Source organism: Condylura cristata, unplaced genomic scaffold, assembly GCF_000260355.1.
Source record: "Condylura cristata isolate star-nosed mole 26May11 unplaced genomic scaffold, ConCri1.0 scaffold00024, whole genome shotgun sequence".
Classification (NCBI taxonomy): Eukaryota; Metazoa; Chordata; class Mammalia; order Eulipotyphla; family Talpidae; genus Condylura; species Condylura cristata.
In genome coordinates, this window is record NW_004567125.1 from 21,842,340 (window position 1) to 21,860,834 (window position 18,495).

Below are 18,495 nucleotides of genomic sequence, written 5' to 3' on the forward strand. Positions count from 1 at the left end.
AGGCTCAGGGGCGGTGAGAGGCTTCACCAGAGACAGAGTGGGGAGCAGAACAGGCAGATCTATGAAGTACACTGCTGAGGGGAGCAGCAGGCGGGTTAGGAGAGGTCTGCCGGCCATGTGGTCACCTCCGGGGCAGGCGGGAATTGAACTCATGCAGAAGTGGCTTTAGCTTCTCAGTGCAGTGCTTTAACCTGCTGTGCCACCAGGGAGGGCCTAGAAAAGTATTTTTTAAAAAAAAAATACAGAAAATCAAAAATTTGAAGAATAGGAGACTATCATAAATAACTTTATAATGATATATTTGGAAATTTGACAAAATGTGAGCATTTTTTAAGATATGCTTTATTAAAATAACTGAAGGAGAGGGGCTCTCCCTGGTGACACAATGGATTAAAGCGCCACATTATGAAGCTCCCTGAAGCCACGCAGGAGTTCCATGCCCCGCAGGGAGCTGACCCACATGGTGTGGCAGACCTCTCCTGACCCGCCTGCCGTAACCCTCAGCAGTGTACTTCATCAATCTGCCTGTTCTGCTCCCCACTCTGTCTCTGGTGAATCCTCTCACCCACCACATCTCTGGCCTGTACCCCAGTTTTATAAGCATAAGTAAATAAATCTTTAGAAAAAATAAATGATTAACTGAAGGAGAAATAGATCATGTAAGCAAGCCAGTGACTATAGTCATTACAGAATCTGGATCATTTTAAAATTGCTTGATTTCTCATGTAGCTAGGCTCTGAGGAAAAAAAAAAAGGGAATGATGGGCCCTCCCTGGTGGCACAGCGGGTTAAAGCACAGCACTAAGAAGCTAAAGTCACTTCTGCATGGGTTTGATCCCTGCCCTGGAGGTGATCTACATGGTATGGCAGACCTCTCCTGACCTGCCTGCTGCCCCCCTCAGCAGTGTACTTCCTTGACATGCCAGTTCTGCTCCCTACTCTGTCTCTGGTGAATCCTCTCACCACCCCTGCACCTCTGGCCTGTCCCCCAGTTCTATATGCACAAATAAATAAAAAATTTCTTTAAAAAATTGCATCTTTAAAAAAAAATGATGGATTGCACTTGCATTAATAGTTCTAATCAGTGATAATTTGATAACTCATTGCAAATGTATCTAGTGTCATCCTGGTATCTACATTGAAGAACCATGCTAAAACCTAAATATAGCAATTGAGTCTCACAGATAGTCATGATTCCATAGGTGTTTTTGAGTCTTACACCCTTTGTCAAATCAATTTCCCTGAGAAAAAATAAATTTTTTTTTTCAAAAATTTTCGTTATAGGTATGTTCAAATAAAGGACTAAAGGAAATCAAGTTGAAAAGATGCCAAGACTTACACCTGATGAATTTATATTTAACTATGCCTCTCTCAATAAAACTTGAATATCTTGTGAATTTTCAAATAGAATAAAGCAGAGAAGGAAATACCTCAAAACACTTAAGTGGTGAAGCTTATTTATCAAATCTCATATATAGATAAGGGATATTCAGGGGAATGTATATTCAATGTATATTCAAGGGAATATACATAAAGGGGAGTGAGTCTTAGTTGTGATTTAATAGCACATTTAATTTCATATATAACTCAGAAATAACTAGAAATGTTTTAATAATTATTATTACTTTGAACCATAGGAAATCTCTGATATTTTGCCATGTTAACATGCAAAAATGGCAATTCTGTGTGATCTTATGTGTTTATTCGAGGAGGAAACGATATCTAGACTGCTTATCTATTTTTTTAGTTGTTTAGTTAAATTTTATTTGTAGTAGTGAATTCTAATTCTTTTATTCTCTTCTAGTATTCTGCAAACTATTAGTGTGAGTACAAATATTGGTACTATTTGTAGGAGACACTTAAAATTTGGGAAGATTCTACTTACTAAAATTTATTTAGTCTGTAATTTAGACAAGATATACAGTATTCAAATCTTCCACCACACGGCTTCAGTTAGAGAACATTGTATTGAGCAGGAATATAGTTTAGTGCCCAAAATTTGAAAACATATAATTAATATGAACTTACATAAATATATTATTGGTAATCAAATAAGTATAAACAATTAGGACTAATTTTATGAAGGCATATTTTTTAAATTGGTATTGAAAGTTTCCTAAGATTTGACAGAAAAGTAAAAACCATTAGCAAAGGCAGATAAAGAGGAATGAGTGTGGTCAAGTTTGAGATCAAAGATCATCTGACTAAGGCAATTCACTGGAGAATGTTGGCGGAAAAGAGGTACTGTGTAAGGTGGGACCAGGCAATTTCTTTTCAAAGCCTGCCTATCTTAAGATTTCTTGGAAGGTAATTACATCAGGAAAGTAAGATTTTGAGGAGACTGATCTGGTAGTGGTGAGCAGGATAGCTTTAAGTAGAGAAAGACAAGAGTCAGTGAGATCAGTTAGAAACCCCTGCCAAAATCTGCTTGCTTGAAAAAACAAAAAGTCCTGGACTAGAGTGATAGATGACAGTGGAAATAAAGAGGACAAAATGAAGCCAACAGACATTTTGAAGAGAGACTTGGCAATGGTTGGTGGTAGAGGGCTACAAATCAAAATCATAAGCTCTTTCCTTTTCTAGTACTTTTACCAATAAGTGAGGCCCAAGATAAACATTTTTTAATAGCCTCACATCTATATTTGATCCTCAGTAAATGATTAAGTTCTCAGCTCTATATTAGACATCCAAATATTTGTATGTTTTCTTTTTTCAGTACTTCCCATGAATATCTGTTTCAGAATAAAACCCAAGCTGTAAAGGTATAATCGAAGAGTAAATCTTTTTTCTTTAGCGTTTAAAGATGAATACTGAAATTATGGTGTGTGAGTAAATCAGTTTATATCCATAATTATATATGAAGCATTAATAATGAGAATATTTAAGTAAATTAAAGAAAAAAATTAAAAATCATAGACCATTTCTGTAAATTAAATTAAACATTATGTTTTAGAGTTGAAGACAAAAACATCACAGTGAAACTGAGATTAAGAAAAAATCTTAGATAACTAGATTGAAATGCTCAGAATAACCATTTTATGCTGAACAATGTTTTATTTAAGAGATTATTCTTTGTAAAACCTTAATACTTACTTTGTAAGTATTATCTTAATACAAGTATTAAGCACAAATGTAAGTATTTGAAAGTAAAATCTTAATACTTTACGCCTCAAAGAATCGACTATGTAGCTCTCTGGCTGTGAGGGTGTAGTGAAGATTACTTAGTTGTGTAGTCAGCTCTTTAAAAAAAAAAAAAACTATTGTTTTAGGCTCTTAGCAAAATAAGAGGAAGGTACAAGGATTTCTCACACATCCCTGCCCTTACACATGCAGAGCCTCCTGTTATCAGTGTCCCCTATAGAGCAGTGGTACATTTGTCAGAGCTGCTGAACTCACTGAAACATCATAGTCACCCAAAGTTTATAGTTTATATAAGGATTCATTCTTGAGGATGTACATTCTGTGGATTTGGACAAATATGTAACAACATATACCCATTGTTTCAGTGTCATTTTTGCTGCCCTAAAATTCCTCCGTGCTCTGTCTATTTATCCCTTCACACACCCCCGCCAAAGAAAGGTTATTTTTGGAGAACTTTTTGCCACTTTTTATTCAGAGAATCAGTGATGGATATTCTTTTTAGTTTCTTTCCTGTTTTGTTCAAATTTTTAACCAGTAAGCAGGTAAATGTTCTCTGTTACTCCATTGCCCCACTTTTGTTTCTTGACTAGAATATTCTTGTTAGTATTAGCATTCTGGCATGGAACGTTTCTTTGATAAGGCTCTGTTTGCAGTAAATTCGCCCTCAAAGAATATAATTTAATTCTCTTTAAAATATGAAGAAGCATGTGCTTATTGTTAAAATTCTTTGAATTATTTTAAGGAAGAAAAATTTGAGTCTCCATAAGTATTTGTCTTACTCTTTTCTCCACTATAACTCACACAAACAGGGACAAACAGGGTAGCACTCAAGGTGACTAAAAGTACAGGGCTCTATCCAGACTGTGTGGGTTCCAATGCCCTCTACCAGCTGTACAAACATGGAGTGAGTAATGGAGCATCTCCTGGTTTCCTTATCTGTAAAATTAGGTGAGGGGTGTGTATATGTGTGTGTGAGAGATAATTCCAATTCCAGAGGATTGTTATGTGGATTAACATGATAACTTGCATAAAATACTTAGCGTGTAGAAAGGAATAATGAGTTTGGTGCTGTTACCCTTGTTATGTTTTTATCATTATTTGGATACCTGGTTGTTATCACTAAGAAACAGATGCATACTTTGTATTTGGAATTTAAGGAACCATGTAAACATCCCTGAGCTGTTTTCTTGCCTTTCTGATTGAGAGAATTATTTGCACTAAAACTGTTTTCTACAATTTCATCCAATATCATCACCCTAAATTGAAGAAATGGAATTCTTTTCTGTGTCCAGATCCCTTGACTAGAGAGAAAGCTGTCATATTAACGGATTTTTTTTTTAATAAAAATACAGGATAAATGTATTGAAGTAAAGAAACGTTAAGGACACTAGATGGCTTTGCTGTCTGAAAATTCACATTTCTATATGTAACACCAACTCATAAGCAATCGAAGTAAGTGTTTAGGGCATACAAACTTGAAAAGACTGCTTGTTTAAGTGAAGTTCAGCAGTCTAAGTGATAAAAATTGGATGAATTAAAGTAGCTCTGGGGATTTATATTTTAGAGAGCAGCTGAAAACGGTAGTGACTATCAGTGCACAGGTATAACAGCAGTGAGTGTAAGAATATAGCAGAAAATGTCCTACTGACACTAGGTGGATAAAGTCTATAAAACACCCAGACACCGTGGTATTAGCAGATATATAAATATAGTATGAAATTTCTTTTTTCTCTTGCTACTTTGTAATATCATTCTCTACTGGCTCACATTATCTTTAGGAGTCTTCCAACAAAAAGTATGAAGTGGAAAACTTTTGTTATTTGTCAAAAGTCTCTCGTTAGCAAAAAGGGCAAACCCATCATAAAATGATTTGTTCCTTCTTACTTGATTTCTTAAACATCTTCTGTGCCTCCTATGAGAGAATTCTCCAAATTCAGAACTCACAGCATGGAGAGCTATGTTATTAGCTTATCTCATTCATTAATAACTTGAGTCATATCCTAGCTATTGCCATCATTTACACAAGATAAGGGAAAGTCGATAGTGGAGTCATTCACAGTTACACTGTACACACTGAAATTTCAGTGACTTACATGAGTGTACAAACAGTTTGGCGATTACTTAATTTTCTGTTATCTTACTCAAATGTCATTGATTTTTAAAAAGGTTTTTTAAGTAAACTGAAGAATTCTTCTTTTGAGAATAGTGTTAGAGCATGTGTTTCCTAAATATAATATAAAAAATATTAGCAGTTTGTAAATAATTGTAATTGGCCGAGTATTCACATTAATTCATGATATTTAATTCTATAATCATAATTTCCAGGAATTGACCTGGGTTGCTTTTAGTGTGAAGTATATAAATATACTGTATGTGCCAAACTGACTGCATCTATGAACATGTAATATTTTCTAATGTGACATAGCTAGAGGCTTTTGCTGTGAGAAGGATATTTCAGTTCCTTACATCACTGCCAACCAAATTAAAACTGTATAAATAACTTTCCACATTTTGTTCACCTTTCTTGTTGATTTTTCTGAAATTGCTTTCACATTGGCAACATTTTTTCTTTTAAGTTTGTCTTTCCTCTCAACTGAGAAACTAATAATTGCTACTTCTACCAGAGCTGCCCCAAAAGTTAAATAAAGATAGAAGCTTGACCAAGTATTTATTAGCGCATAACAAATACTCAGCGGTAATGAAAATGTTCATTAAAATATTTGTCTCAGACAAATTATTCACAAAGAATTGCTTAAATAACTTTACATTATATATTTGTCTCTTAAGAATGAAGTATTTTTGAATCACTTCTACCTTTTTTTTAAACTTTGGCAATTCCTCTACAACTGTGCACATTATTAGAATTCATGACATTTTTAGCTGTTATTTATATTTAGTGCATCCATATACTTAGTACATGAGTGGTAATATGACTAAGCAAAATGTAACTAATACTGATATTTGGCAACAACGTTGTTATTAACACATAGCTTTCTCATTTAAGATATTTTCAGAGGCTTCTGGAACATTGTCCTCAGTTAATATAACCATTTCCCTTATCTACATAATAATATTTCAGAATTATGTCAGTCACATTTATTATTCAAAATCCTGAAATAATTAACAAAGTGCCAGTAAATGTATTTCCATGGGGTTGCTATATACTTTTTTATATATAATTTCTTTTCTCATATTGATGTTAATTTTTGTATATTTGATTTCTCCCCACATGGCATATAATTCTCCTACCACAATGGCATATAATTTGTACATTTTGGTGAATGTATTTAACCAGGTGGTTTTTGATTTCAAAGTAAAAAAGCTGATGTCTTATTTGTAAGCCTCGGAAGAACTACATGATCTGGGCATGCCTACTCCAAATCCTCTCAAGTTTTCTGCTATTTGTCTTCACTTGCTGGCACCAGTCCCTGGGCCTCTTGGCTGCACTTCACCCTAGAAGCTTTATATTGGCTTCCCTCTGTCTGCAGTATTCTTCCCTAATTAATCTACAAGGCTAACTTCCTCACTTGCTTAAGTACTGTATCTTACATCACTCTCTAAGGTCAACTACCCATTCACTATAATTACTAGAATCACCTTAGTATACCTTCAACTCCTTTAAAGTATTCTTTTATTCTTCCTTGAAATGCTTTTGACATTTGCTTCCTGATACATGATGAAAAGACCATGAATACACATACTAAGTTCTAAAGGCATAGATTGATTTTGACTTCTGTTTATTGAATATGCATAGCCTCCACCAGAAATATATGTGCCCTTTTTTGAAAGAAAAGCACACTGACATATGGAAGTGATGTTCTAATACTCCAACACTTAAGACTTAAATAATAAACCCATTTCTTCCTCCCCCCCCCGAAAATTTAATCTGTTTTGCCTCAGAGCATATAAGCTCATTCACTTATGTTTTCTTCGTCATCTCTGGTTAGTTTAAATAATCAAGTCTATTGACTACGCCAGCACAGGAAAGGTGGAATGGTTTACACAGAATTGTCCAAGTAGTTGGTAGAGCTGCTAAGAAAAGCTCCCAAATGTTCTCTGTGTTCAACACATCATCTCTTGTGGAGCTGTGTTGTAGGTGCTCACTACTATCTCCTTCCCTTATTTTATACCCAATGTCAAAAGAAATGAGAAGGTAAATTTAAAAATTAACCAGACTTTTCATAACTTTCTTGGCCTTTCAATTTGAAATGAAAAATATTATTTTTAGAGAATGAGAAAGTGAGCAAAACAGATTTAGACCTTTATCTACTGAAGCATATTCTATGTCTCTGGCTGCAGTTTTAGTGAGCATATTTGAAAATGGCTGTAACTAAATATTGTCAGTATGAAAGAAACAAGTTACAGCAGGTGAAAATAACATGATAGCATGTAGCAAGAAAGGTGATAGGAGAAAGCTGTCTAATTTTGGCCTATTGGAAAGACTATGGATTTTCCTTCCAACTCAGCAGAAATTTAGCTTTAAGATCATAGTAGCAGCTCTCTTTTCTGTTTGGAGATTTAAAGTTATAGGTAGCTGGACCAGTTTAATACAATACAGGTCCAACTATGACTAATCCAATAAGTTATTAATTTTGCTACTACTGATGCTGCCATCTACCTTCTTTCGATGTGTACATTGGTTCTTGGGATCATAGGCGCCCATCTGTGAATAGTTATGAATCTTCTGAGACCTAAAGAATCTGAATATTTAAAGACTTTTGCATTGTTATGGTAGCTAAGAAAGTCAAGAAATTTAGGTTTCTTCCTCTTATAATTAGTTGATCAAACCTATTCTATTTTCCCTCTTTAGTGGCAATTGTTCAAACTTGAAGAATAATTTCTCTTTGAACCTAGTTAACATTTTTTAAGCTACATCTGAGTTATTATTTTTTCCTTCATGATATAGGAGAATCTAAAGAAAAAAACAAGGTAACAAATATCCTAACAAATATCTAAAATTTGTTAGAGTGGTTGCTCATTTTACCCAGTATACTTTCAGGTAGCTAAAAGCATAGAAATATATTTATTTAGTGAGATCTTTAAACCTTGAAAACTATATTAGATATATTTGAAAGAAAGTTTCAGGATTTTTATTCTTTAACCAGAATATTGTGAATTTTGGAAAAACTACTTACTAGATCATTTTATCCTTGCTAGTGGAACTTATTTTTCTCTCAGTTTGGCCTCTCCATCACAGATTAAAATTTTAGTCACAATTAAAATATATTGTAATGTTAAGTATCATGTATCTTCAGATGATAAATAATTATCAGGGAAAAATGAAGTTTTCTTCTGTCTTCAACATCCCCTCTCCTACCCACCTGCCTCCTGCCCCATATGGAATTGCCTAATAACTTTGATAATCACTCTGTAAAGTCACGTTCTTGAAGTCTGATGGTCTTATTGTTCAATTGCTTTGGCAAAGCTCATTTGTTTAAACTCAGTGCTTGGTGCTACTCCCATGAATTTTAGCTATATTTATTGCAGGTTTTTAGAAATGTGTGTTAGAAGTTATGTGTGCCTAATTCTGAAAATGGCTTTTTGTACGTTAAAACTCATTTAATCACTGATGATTAGAGGAAGATTGAGAGACTTTAAGTTATTGGTCATTATGTTAAGATAAAGGAAAGGCATGGGACTTTCTTTTACTGCAGGCATGTAAGATGCTGTGGTGTCAACCTCTCTTGATCACTAGCAATGTTGCAGTTTGATATGTCTTTATTAGTTAAGATATAGAGAAGATGTGTTTAGTCATAAAAAGAAAATCAGTGTCCAGTGTGCAGAGGTAGTAAAGTAATAGGGCAAGCACGTCCAATTGGATTTTCATAGGAGGATTGATTTGTGTGCATTACTGGATCTGTGTAAAATGGTGTCCTTTTGGTATAAAATGAATATAAATTTCAGTAAATGGTTTTTCTTGTTGTTAGTGTAATAGAGTGAAATTTTCTGTAACTGAGGGGAGCAGTGGTTGGGCGTCTGCTAATAGCCTGAAAGTAACTAATGAGGATGTGCAGTCGGAGCGATTGATTGAATAGCTGCAGTCCTGTGTGTTTCTCGCTTGCTCTCTCTGCAAGCTGTAGAGAGGGAGGGGGAAGAGCAAGACACAGGGAGGGAGCGAGAGAAAAAACGCTTTCTCTTAAGTGGAAGTAGCACGGATCCCAGGGGCCAGGAGGCCAGAAATGGAAGTTTAAACTGCATCTGTCTTTTAAAGGGAGAACAGCAGGAATCAAAATGTCAGTCTCCGGAGTCATGGTTTACTCCTTGTTTTTTAAGATCTGGAAGATAACACAGAATACTTTTTTTAGGATGTGGTTTTTTTTTCCTTGTCCATGTTGAGATTATCTAATGATATCTGAGAAGCTGGATTCCTATATGTCTGTCAGTTGCAGTGGAGATGGGAAGCAGTTGTGATAAAGGTATAATATGTATATATCTATCATCTGTGTGTGTCTTTATGTGCATAGATATGCATATATATATATAACTGAAAAAAATTTTAATGTAAGCTTAATATAGTGTGTAATGATTAAAATTGGAGAATAGCTTATCATTTGTAAAATCTAAAGCTGGTTAGGTCAATTTGAACAGATTTAGAATTCCAGAGTGAGATCTACTTTAGTAAGGTCATATTGCCAGAACAAGAACAAGGAGAAGCTGATCTATTTTTATATCTGCATAGGCATATATGTTATTTTATCCTGGCAGCAGTTCCTAGTCTTTCCTGTGGCCCTTTAGTTGCAGTTTGGTAAATTGTTTTCTATGCACAAAACTGAACTTTGACCTTTGTGCAAACACTATCAAATTATGTGCAACTCTAGACTCAATTCTGTATACAGAGTATAAAAAATTTCATTGGATTCTATTAGCGCCTGTATTGCTGAGAAGTAAATCCATACCCTGTGAGATGCAACTATTAAGTGAACTTTTGATATTAAATATAACTCAGGAGAAATTACTTTTTATGTGACCAGATACAGAAGTTACCACACTAAGTACAGTCTTTACTTATATCTTCAGTATCCTAACACCATAAAAAAAACAAATTATATAGAAATAGAATTTAATGTACCCTTAAAGCAGACTGATTTTTTTTTTAAAGAAAAAAAATTTGTTCACAATTTAGTGGAACGACCTTAATCTGGATTCTTAATGATGATGCTTCATTTCCAGAGGTGCCGGCAGAAAGGTCCCCCCGTAGACGGAGTATCTCAGGGACCAGTACATCAGAGAAAACCAACTCCATGGACACTGCAAATACCTCACCCTTCAAAGTACCAGTAAGTATATTCTCTTAAGAATATTTCACTTTGCTCCTGTCTTAGAGTTAAAAACAGTAACTGAGGGATCAAAATGTTTGCCCCTCAAAAATTTCTTTACTGAGGTTAAAAGACAGAATTATCAACTTGTACACATTAACTGTGTTTAATGTCCACTATTTTTAATGTAAGGTGTATTAGGATATTACTTTTACTTGTGGGGTATTTCCAAATTTATTATATATATATAACTTATTATATATATATGGATAGATAGATAGATAGGTAAGATAGATTGATTCAAATTCCTCTGAAGTATAAAGTACAAATCTTTGCAGGCTGCCCTTTTATTAAGTTACTAGCTTAACTTTCATAGTTATTTTAAAATGCTGGTGGATTTACTTTTATTCTTAGGAATAGGAATAGAAATTTAATTGTTTTTTCCAGAGCTGGAGCTTAAACAGAGAACGATGAAACTCATAAAGTTGCAGAGCAGAGCATAAGACAGGCAGTTGTGAGTTCTAATCCAGAAATTTGGCCTGTGCTTGCTTAAATAATCTTTTAAATGATCATCTAAGTGCTTAAGAAATATGCTGGAAAAAATACTCCAATTGAAAATTTTCTTCAAACTCATGAAGCTGTACTGAGTCAGTATTAAATGTGGAGAATGCCACAGGGGAGAGCTGTAAGTGATCAGCTCAGCTGCCCACCAGTTGCAGGTCTGCTTTGAAACTTTTATATGATTCTGAGTAACCAGATTTTAACTCATATGTTTTCTCTGTTTGTTGAAGAAGAAATATATTTACTACCTAATCATATAATTTTACTAGAATTCATTGTTTCTACACTTGAAAAAATTTACTTTCATGAAGTTCATCATTATGGTATATTGGTATAAAGTAGAAATAGACTTTACTACTAGGGAAAAAAAAGTTTTTCTTTTAATTCTGTCAAGTCAATATATTGTATTTTTTCTTTAATTATCTATTCCAATGCTGTAATATTTAAGTGGGAATGATATTTTAAGAGAAACTGACATTTTAAAAGTATATAACCTGGTATTCACTTGTAAGTTAACCAGAATGAATGTTTTATTTTGACTTAATCCTGGAGGAAAATATTTCCCCTTATTATATTCCAATAGCTTACAGAGTTTGTGGTTATCTGTTACAGTGAAACCTTTGAAATTTTACAAATTTGCTAATTTTTAAAGATTGTAATGAAATTATGACAAAAAAGACAGAGAAAATGAAAAGAAAGGAGTTGTAAGGATAAGGACAAACAGCCTTACATTTATTACTAGCCCTTAAGGATACCACTGTACTACAGGAGAGATGGATAATTGGCATTGGTAGTAATGATCCTGAATCATTGAGAAGAAGTGAAATTTTATTTGTTATATTCAGCTTTTCAAAAAGTGGAACTGTGTGATGTGTTCCCATTGAGAATATTTAGTCTTTAAGACATGTAATGCTTATAACAACAACAAAAAAAATTGGGTTGGTAAAGTAGTTCATCCTTTAATAATGTTAGATAAATAATTTATATTCTTTTAAGAAAAAACAAAATATGCTGACTAAATGAGGTACTGCATTACTTGGATATCTGTGAAACCATGTTGTATTTCTTCAATGCCCATATACTAACTCCTAATGTGACTTAAATGTATTGCAAATATGAAGGATATGTAGTGTTTAGATTAACACAAAATATTTTTGCAATTAATATCACAGTAGATTCTGAATCCATGGAAAAGAGTATAAAAAGAAACCAAACTTTGAGACATTACAGTTATTTATATAGTATTTTAAAGATTATAATTTCCCTGTTAACTTTACAGATTTCCATGCTAACTTTAAGTGCAGGTTCTGTGTTTCTAGGACTAAGTGTCTTTACTATGGTAAATAGAAAGTACAGTAATCGGGTAGACTCATAAAGGAGTTAATAGTAGACTCGCCAAAAGGGGCTTTTTCTTCCCATTTTCTGGCTTACTGAGAACAGATGAAATAGATTCTGGCAGGCCTTGATTGAGTTATTGACAATAACACAATTATTGAATGTTTGCTTTGGGCAAAGCATTGGCGATTACCAAATTTTTTAAAGGTTTACTTTATAGATGCAAGAACTGGGGTACAGGCCAGAGGTTTGGGGGTGGGGGCTGAGAGAACTCACCAGAGACAGAGTGGGGAACAGAACAGATTGACTGAAATACACTGCTGAGGGGAGCAGCAGGCGAGACAGGAAAGGTCTGAACCATGTAGGTTAGCTCCCTGGCTGGGAATCATACTCAGGCATCAGTGGCTACAGGTAGCTTCATAGTGCTGCAACTTAACCCCTTCCTTGCCACCAGGGAGGCCCCTGACTACCAAATTTTATTGACACCATCTTGGCACTACCAGTGGTACTGGAGAAAAACAAATGAACATAACAGAATATTCTACTACCAAAGGACTACCAAAGATCTAGTTGCAAGAGACAGAAAAATTACTAGATTCTTAAGAATGTAGATTAATAGTGGTAACATACATTTTGAACAAAGAGGAACTGGTGCTGAACTTAAAAGACTGAATATAAGTAATTGACAGGGAAAGAAGAGCATTCCAGGCTGCAGGAATAACATGTTGGAAAGGCACACTTCATAAGGTGATTGATTGAATGTAAAAACAGGTTCAGAGAGGCAGAAATCAAAAACCAAGTAGGCAAAAATGGCAAGAGCAAGCTGGAAAGGAAGGTTGGGGCAAGACTGTAAGTCAGGTTGTTTATCAAGCTGAACTAAATTTTGCTAGCTACGAAAACATTAGAAATTTGTTCATGGAACTATTTGTCTTGGCTCAAAAATAAAGTCAAGTTGTACAAATACTGTGAAATATTGGTGAATTAGATGACTCTTGCCCAAGAGGGTTTTGCTTGTTTGTTTTCCATTTCAACTCAAGTTGAGAAGCAAAGTGCTGTCATTCAATAGCGGCCCATTCCAGCACCCATCCCTGGTTCTCAGCTAGCACTGCTGCTAGGTGTAGAGGGTGGTTAACCTTACCGAGGAGAAGCCAGTGGGGAAAGGGAGTTCTTACCTTACTGACAACATTGAAAAAGGCATAAAAGAAGTACTAAAGCAGTAGCCCAAATCAGGGAAGCCCAAAACCTTTGTATATCTTCCTCATCCACAAAAGTTTATACTTTCACAGACTTGAAATGGATAATCAGTACAGCAATGCATTCAGGTATATATTCCTTAATCTAAACTTTTGCTATGCATGTGGTAGGCAACAGAGTTTAATATTGAGGGTCTAAGAAATGAACAGCAAAGAGCAAACTTATGTGGACACAGAACCTGTAGGTTGGCAAGGTCTTGGGTTTTAGGATATTTTAATGTATTTGTAATTTATCTGAGCATAGCCATTAGAAGCAGAGATCTGAGGATAGATTTTTCTGTTCTTCCTCTACTCTCACTCCTTATTTCTTCGCCTTAATTCCAGTTGCAATTATTTATAGTCTATCACCCCTCATTAGTCAATAAATATCACTTAAAGTCAGCTTTGTAGCTACCCCAATTCTAAACACAGTACCTAGTATATAGTAAGCACTCAATAATTAATTATTGAGTAGATAAAAATAAGCATGAATTATCAAAGGACCAGGACCCAGTGTCTCTCACACTTAATTCTCTTGGTGTTAGTGATAATATAGCTAGTCGAATGGATTACTTTAACATTTAATAACCTCAAGAGATCATTTGTAGTAGATGCTTATACCTGTACAGAATAGTTATATTTTTCCACAGTAGACATTTTAAGTTATCTTTGGAATTGAGGGCTATGGTATTTTTTTATATATAGTATACTGTGTCTGTTAAGAAGTGAAACTAGTTAAAATTCTATATTTAATGATTTGTTTCCTTAAGTACTTTAGGTCTCATATACATATAAGCTCACAATACTTGTGTACATCTGAGTTTTGACTTTGATTCTTCAATGACAATTTTAATGAGTTAAGTAATATTTGAGTAACTCTTTTCAAAGATCCTATTTTTTATTTTTTCTTTAATAGCATGCTAGAATTTTTGCCTTTGTGATATTTGAGTTTTCCTTTAAATAAAACATCCATTGTATGTTTTATACATTGTTAAATGGCTTTTAAATAGTATAGAACAATTAGGAAGAAATGAATAAACTAATGAAAAGTTATCTAACTACTTAAATTCAGTTCAAAAAGGGAAAATGATCACATCTTATAATTGTATATATTTATTTCACATTGCCTGAGTTTTTGGAACAGGCCGCTTTCTTTAATAGTCTATTTATAAAGTGACTATTGATATTTATGGTTTTGTATCTTTTCTCCTTAGATGATGCCATTAATTTAGCTTTAGTTAAAAAGGAAGCAGCTTGTGTTCTGGGCCAGGTGCTCAGCTTAGTGTTCTCATTTCCATCACACAATGGTCTGAGTTGGCCTTCCATGTGAATATAACACAATGCAGTTGCAGCTGCTTCATTTGTATTAGCTTTGAGCTTGGCTCTAAAAGAATTCAGGCACTAAAATATATGCCAAGACAACCAGAATGCATAGTTGAACTAAGGCAGTAGATCACTGTTCTTGTGTAACCCTCCTTGTCTCTTGCACAGTGACACCTGAGCATTCCTAGTCAGATACCAGGTGAAGAACACTGTCAAAAGACAGAGCCTTTGTATAGTTTGTAGACCAACTAAAGCTATGAAAGAATAAATGTTAAACTATATTAAATTCCTATGTGAAAAGAAACACGTCCTTTCTTAATTATTGCAATATCTGATTCTATATTTGGTTGATATTATTAGTTTTCAGTAGAACCCTCAGTAAGAACCACAATACAGTCTTTTTCATTTTTCCAAGTTAAAACAAAGAGACAGAAAGTTTAACGGTAGCAGAGACAGAAAGCTTAATGGCCACTTAATAAAAACCAGAAAGCCCTCAAGGTCTAAACCAGTGGCTGTACCACTCTGGCTACACATAAAAATCACCTATAAAACTTCAAAAATAAATACTAATGCCTGGGCTCCTCAACCAGTTTAAATATAAATCTCAAACCCAGTCTTTTGTATTTTTCTTTTTCAGAATTTTCAGTTGACTCTCTTTATTCTTTAAAATCTGGTTCATTCATGTATTTTAGTTTTCAAAGTTTTTGTTGTTGTTGTCTTACTCCCAAGGCTCTTTCACTCATTTTGCATCTTCTGAACAGCAGTTTTAGGTTTTCCTGAAGATGAGCAAATTTGACCAGAGTATATATTAGCTCTGAATTTGATTAACATTGGTCTGAGATGCTTTTACTATGTTTTGGTCCAAGCAACTTAGAATTGAAGAGTTATTGATTTTCTTCTAGTAACCATGTCTGCAGGTAAATCACCATCATCCTTAACATAGGACTTAACATAGGACTTGGATTTTTACCTGCTACTCCACCTCCACTGCAAAACAGACTAGCTTGGTAAAAGCAAGCAACACAAGATTTATCACAATGGCTAGACCTCAGTAACAGCCAGATAAAAGAGAGGGACAGGGCAAGGTGTGGGGAAAAGGCACAGAGCACCAACCCATTCCCCAATCTCTATGTGTGTATCAACCCAGATGCTTCACTCTTCTGTACTATTTAAAAGCTTTCCAGGGAGTTCTAAACTGCAACTCATGTTGAAAACTGACTACTGCTTGGGCCTATCACCAGCCACTTTGGCATGAGTTTGAACCCTGCCCAGGATATTAACCCACATGGTACAGAAGACCTCTCTTGTCTCACCCATTACTCTGTTCAGCAGTGTGTTTCAGTAGATTGATTTGTTCTACTCCTCACTCTTGTCTGTGATGAATCCTTTCACCCTTTTGCCTCTGGCCTATACCCCCGTTCCTCTATGCATAGATAAATGAAAAATAATTCTTTAATACTTGGTAAAATATTAGGAATCCACTTTAGTCAGTGTCTTTTCCATGAAAATTGGAGCTTGCTTTGTACTTACAAATCTGGCATTAGAACCCTTAACAAACTATTTTCTCAGTGGTCTGCTCCTCACAAATTACTACATTTTAAATAGTTGCCTTTCCAAGTGCTTCCACAGTCAGTTCAGATGAGTAATTAAAATTAATAAAATATTTGCTTTGTTGTGGCATGGTGACCTGTGACCAGTCTAAGAATCACACTCTTAGGGATAAGGTAATCAGCTGGAATCCATAGTGTTCAGGCTAAAGTAGTATTTCAATTTTTGTATTTTCAGTGCACTTATATTCTTGAATACTTAAAAGTTATGTCCACTGCTGCTAACATTTCTGTGTCCATCTTCCTTCTCCTTCAGTGCCATTTGCATGAAGAAATTCCACAATAGAGTCACCCTGCAGTGTATCTCTTTTAATAAAAAGTATGTAGTTTGAAGATAATGTTAAATATATCATTAGGTCATTTTATAATCATAATGGGTAAATTTAATATCTGTTGATGACAACCTAGAAAATAAAAGACTTGGAACCAAGCATCTTGGAGCACAGAAAAAGATTAACCAAGACCCTTTGAGGGAGATTTAAAAAAAACAACTAGAGGAAAGGCATACACAAGTAGTAGGAACTAGTGACAAGATTATAAATTTGAAAGAATCAGAAAATGGTGAGAACCCTCTCAAATGTATAGTAATTCCTAGAAATAGGGTTGCCCTAGTGTTACCTAGTGGAAATTCCAACTTAGTCCTGCCCAGGCAAATTGGGCTATTTGAGCAAGAGAAGATAGGATGAACTCACTTACAGTGCACTCCTGTGCACACTGTTCTCTAATCCCTGTTCCTCAAAGCAAAGATACTCTTCTTCTGCTAGAGGCTCAACACCTTTCATTTCACAATTAGAGATAAATATTTTGAAGAGTTAATATCCACTTAAGGAAGCATATAATTCTCCACTAAGTATAGTAGACATCAGATACTTTTTCTTTCACAGTTAGGAAGCTAGAGATAAAGAAAGGAAACCAAGCCAGCTTCTTGATTCAGCTGTACCCAAAGGTAGTTTTGTACCTCTTAACTGTACTCAGCAAGATACAAGCAATCCTGATAAACACTAGTACTACTGAAGTACTTTCCTACCACTAATTCTGTAACCAGTTCCAGTACCATCCTACCAGACTTTGTACTGTTTGTTTTAGGTCAAAATGGCTATTTATTTCATTTTGTTAAGATATTATTATAAATTTTTTGTCACGCTCTTCAGTAACTATTAAAAGAAAGGCTCCAAAAAGATTTGAATAGACATTTTTCCCAAAGAAGATATACCAATCACTACACAGCACATGAAAATTTGCCCAACATAATTATTCATTAAGGAAATGACTAGTGGCACTCAGAAATGTATGACACCACTTCATACACACTGGAGTGACTACCATCAAAAAGAGAGACAATAACAAGTATTGACAAGGAAGTGGAAAAATACCCTCATATATTGCTGGCTAGAATTTAAAATGGTACAGCCACTTTGAAAAATATTTTGGCAGTTCCTCATAAGTGTAAACACAAAGTTAACCACATGACCTAGCAGTTTTACTGCTAGGTAAAAAGAAAATTGAAATTGTATGTTTGTTTACATGAAAGCTTTTACATGAATGTATTATAGTGGCATTATTCATAGTAACCAAGAAGTAGATACAACTCAAATACACATCGGCTGAAGGATGGATGTGCAAAATGTTGTCTGTCTGTACAGTGAAGCATTATTAAGCCATGAAAAGTAGAAAAGAACGTTAAAAACATGATACTAAATGACTGAAACCAAACATAATAGGCCACATATTGTATGAAACTATTTATGTGAAATGTCGAGAATAGGCAAATCCATAGAGACAGAAAATAGATTAATGATTGCCTGGGGAGGGTTGTGGGACAGGAAGAGCGGTGGTCATGGAGAATAACTGAAAATAAGTACAGGCTCTCTTTCAGGGGTGATGAAAATATTCTGGAATTAGACTGGTGACCGTTGCATAATGGGTTTAATTACAACCACTGAATCATACACTTTACAAGGGTGAATTTAACGGTGTGTAAATGATATCAAAATAAAGCTATTTTTTGGGCCCTCCCTGGTGGCGCAGCGGGTTAAAGCAC

The 18,495-nt window shown here is 34.7% G+C and overlaps 1 protein-coding gene across 10 annotated transcripts in view; it reads left to right on the plus strand.

Annotated features, from left to right (window-relative positions):
• The window catches only part of RASAL2 (RAS protein activator like 2), a 307,801-nt gene that overhangs the window by 216,145 nt on the left and 73,161 nt on the right, over positions 1–18,495 (plus strand). For all 10 annotated transcript variants that reach the window (XM_012729032.1, XM_012729034.1, XM_012729033.1 and 7 more), the window contains one exon: positions 10,311–10,417. In XM_012729032.1, the coding sequence (XP_012584486.1) occupies positions 10,311–10,417 (107 nt within the window). The remainder of the gene's footprint in view (positions 1–10,310; positions 10,418–18,495) is intronic.